The 1,607-nt window shown below is 52.1% G+C and overlaps 1 protein-coding gene across 1 annotated transcript; it reads right to left on the reverse strand.

Annotated features, from left to right (window-relative positions):
* Positions 1 to 257: 257 nt before the first annotated feature.
* Positions 258 to 808, reverse strand: LOC133388583 (class I histocompatibility antigen, F10 alpha chain-like). Its single transcript, XM_061634550.1, has one exon. It carries the CDS (start codon positions 720 to 722, stop codon positions 297 to 299), a length of 426 nt encoding a protein of 141 aa, XP_061490534.1. The 5' UTR covers positions 723 to 808; the 3' UTR covers positions 258 to 296.
* Between the last annotated feature and the right edge of the window lie 799 nt (positions 809 to 1,607).

The following is a 1,607-nucleotide window of genomic DNA, read 5'->3' on the forward strand; positions in this document are numbered from 1 at the left end:
GGAGGGGCAAAGATGGAGGCATCCCACTCTTATTTATTTATTTATTTATTTATTAGGCTTATATCCCGCCCGACTAGCGATAGCTCTCTGGGCGGTGAACAGCAAAAAAGTACAATAAATACAGTAAGAAAAACAATACAGTGCAAAAATCCAATTAAGTTATAATAAGTTAAAAAGTACAGTTCAAATGCTTTGGGAAAGAGGAAGAGGATCCATTCTTACTCTCTCGCCTCTCGCACTGGGAGCCCTGCTGTCTGCGTTGCGCTGACATTGTTGGTCATACTGCTTTGGGGCTCCTAGATGGCCAGGTTGCTCCCCTTGCTGGAGTTGTCAGACCCTTGGTTGTCAGACCCTTGGCCACTTGTTGGCGCTTCTTTGAATCCTGACTGCCATTTTCTGTACAACATGATCTCAGCAATTGCAGCTGCTCCCAGCAGGATGGCCCCCAGAACACACCCAATAATGGGTGCTATGTTGGAGGCAGGCTCCTCCCAGGCCACATCCAGAGGCTCCTTTAGGCCGTCACGCTCCACATGACACTGATAAAGTTCCCTGTCCTTTGGGTTGATCTGGATGCCAACCAAGGCATGGTAAGTCCCGTCTGAGTTGGGGGCGATGAGGCCACGGAAGGTGCCCTCCTCCCAGACCTCTCCATCCTTCCTCCAGTTAGCATCGATCTCCTTGGGGTAGAAGCCGTGGGCTCGGCAGACGAGGGTCTCCATGCCATCTGAGTGCGCCTGGCGCGTCACCTTCACCACTGGTGGCTCTGTCCTCTGCAGAACCTCCTTCCCGTAGTGCAGGTAACCCTCCAGCCTTCCCACCCTTCCTCCCAGTAGGATCCCAGGGCTGCAAACAGAAATGCTAAAAACACTTTAAAACATCATAAAAACAGACCTTAAAATATATTAAAACAAAACAACGTTAAAAACTTTTTAAAAAAAAAAGCTTGTCCCTGCTGCTGAGCGGTGGAGGGAGCGGTTCCTTTGCCTTTTTGAAGGCGCATTGGATCATTGCCGCTGTGGCTGGTTCTGCAGAGAGGGAGGGGGAGAGACACACCCACCCATGCACAGATGTAGGCATTTTCCCCATGGGCAGGGTGAAGGCATCTTCCAAAGGCCTTTCTTCTCTGTGTTACTTCTTTATTATCCAAGAGGGGTTTGTCTTCTCTTCTTAAGGAAGCGGCTGGGGATAATGAAGAGAGCCGTGGTGGTTGCCAGGCACATGATGATCTGGGGGCCCTTGCTCATCCTCCCCGGGACGGGCTGGCCTCGCCATTGTGGAGGAGCAGCAGACCGCTGTGGTCGGCAAGGTCACTTCTCCGTCCAGCCCTGGGGCCCCTTTGTGCTGCCCTCTCTCTCTTGCTGCACATTTGTCCAAAGATGTGAAAGGTCAGACGCACGCCGAGGCACCATACCTGGGCTTTTGTCTCTGGAGCTGGCAAGATCTTGCAGAAATAATTTGCTGGAAAGCAGTTGCTGGGGGAGGGCGCGGGGAAGTGAGGGAAGGAAGGAAAGGAGTCTTGCTTGCAACATCTGCATAGAGAGGGAGGGGGGATGAGTGAGTGGAGAGCCAAACTCGGCTCTGGCAGAACGGAGGATGGAGCATCT

The sequence above is a fragment of the Rhineura floridana genome, chromosome 7 (assembly GCF_030035675.1).
Source record: "Rhineura floridana isolate rRhiFlo1 chromosome 7, rRhiFlo1.hap2, whole genome shotgun sequence".
NCBI classification, from domain to species: domain Eukaryota; kingdom Metazoa; phylum Chordata; class Lepidosauria; order Squamata; family Rhineuridae; genus Rhineura; species Rhineura floridana.

Coding starts and splice junctions, on each gene's coding strand:
- LOC133388583 (XM_061634550.1), bottom strand. CDS start 722: ATGGAGACCCTCGTCTGCCGAGCCCACGGCTTCTACCCCAAGGAGATC.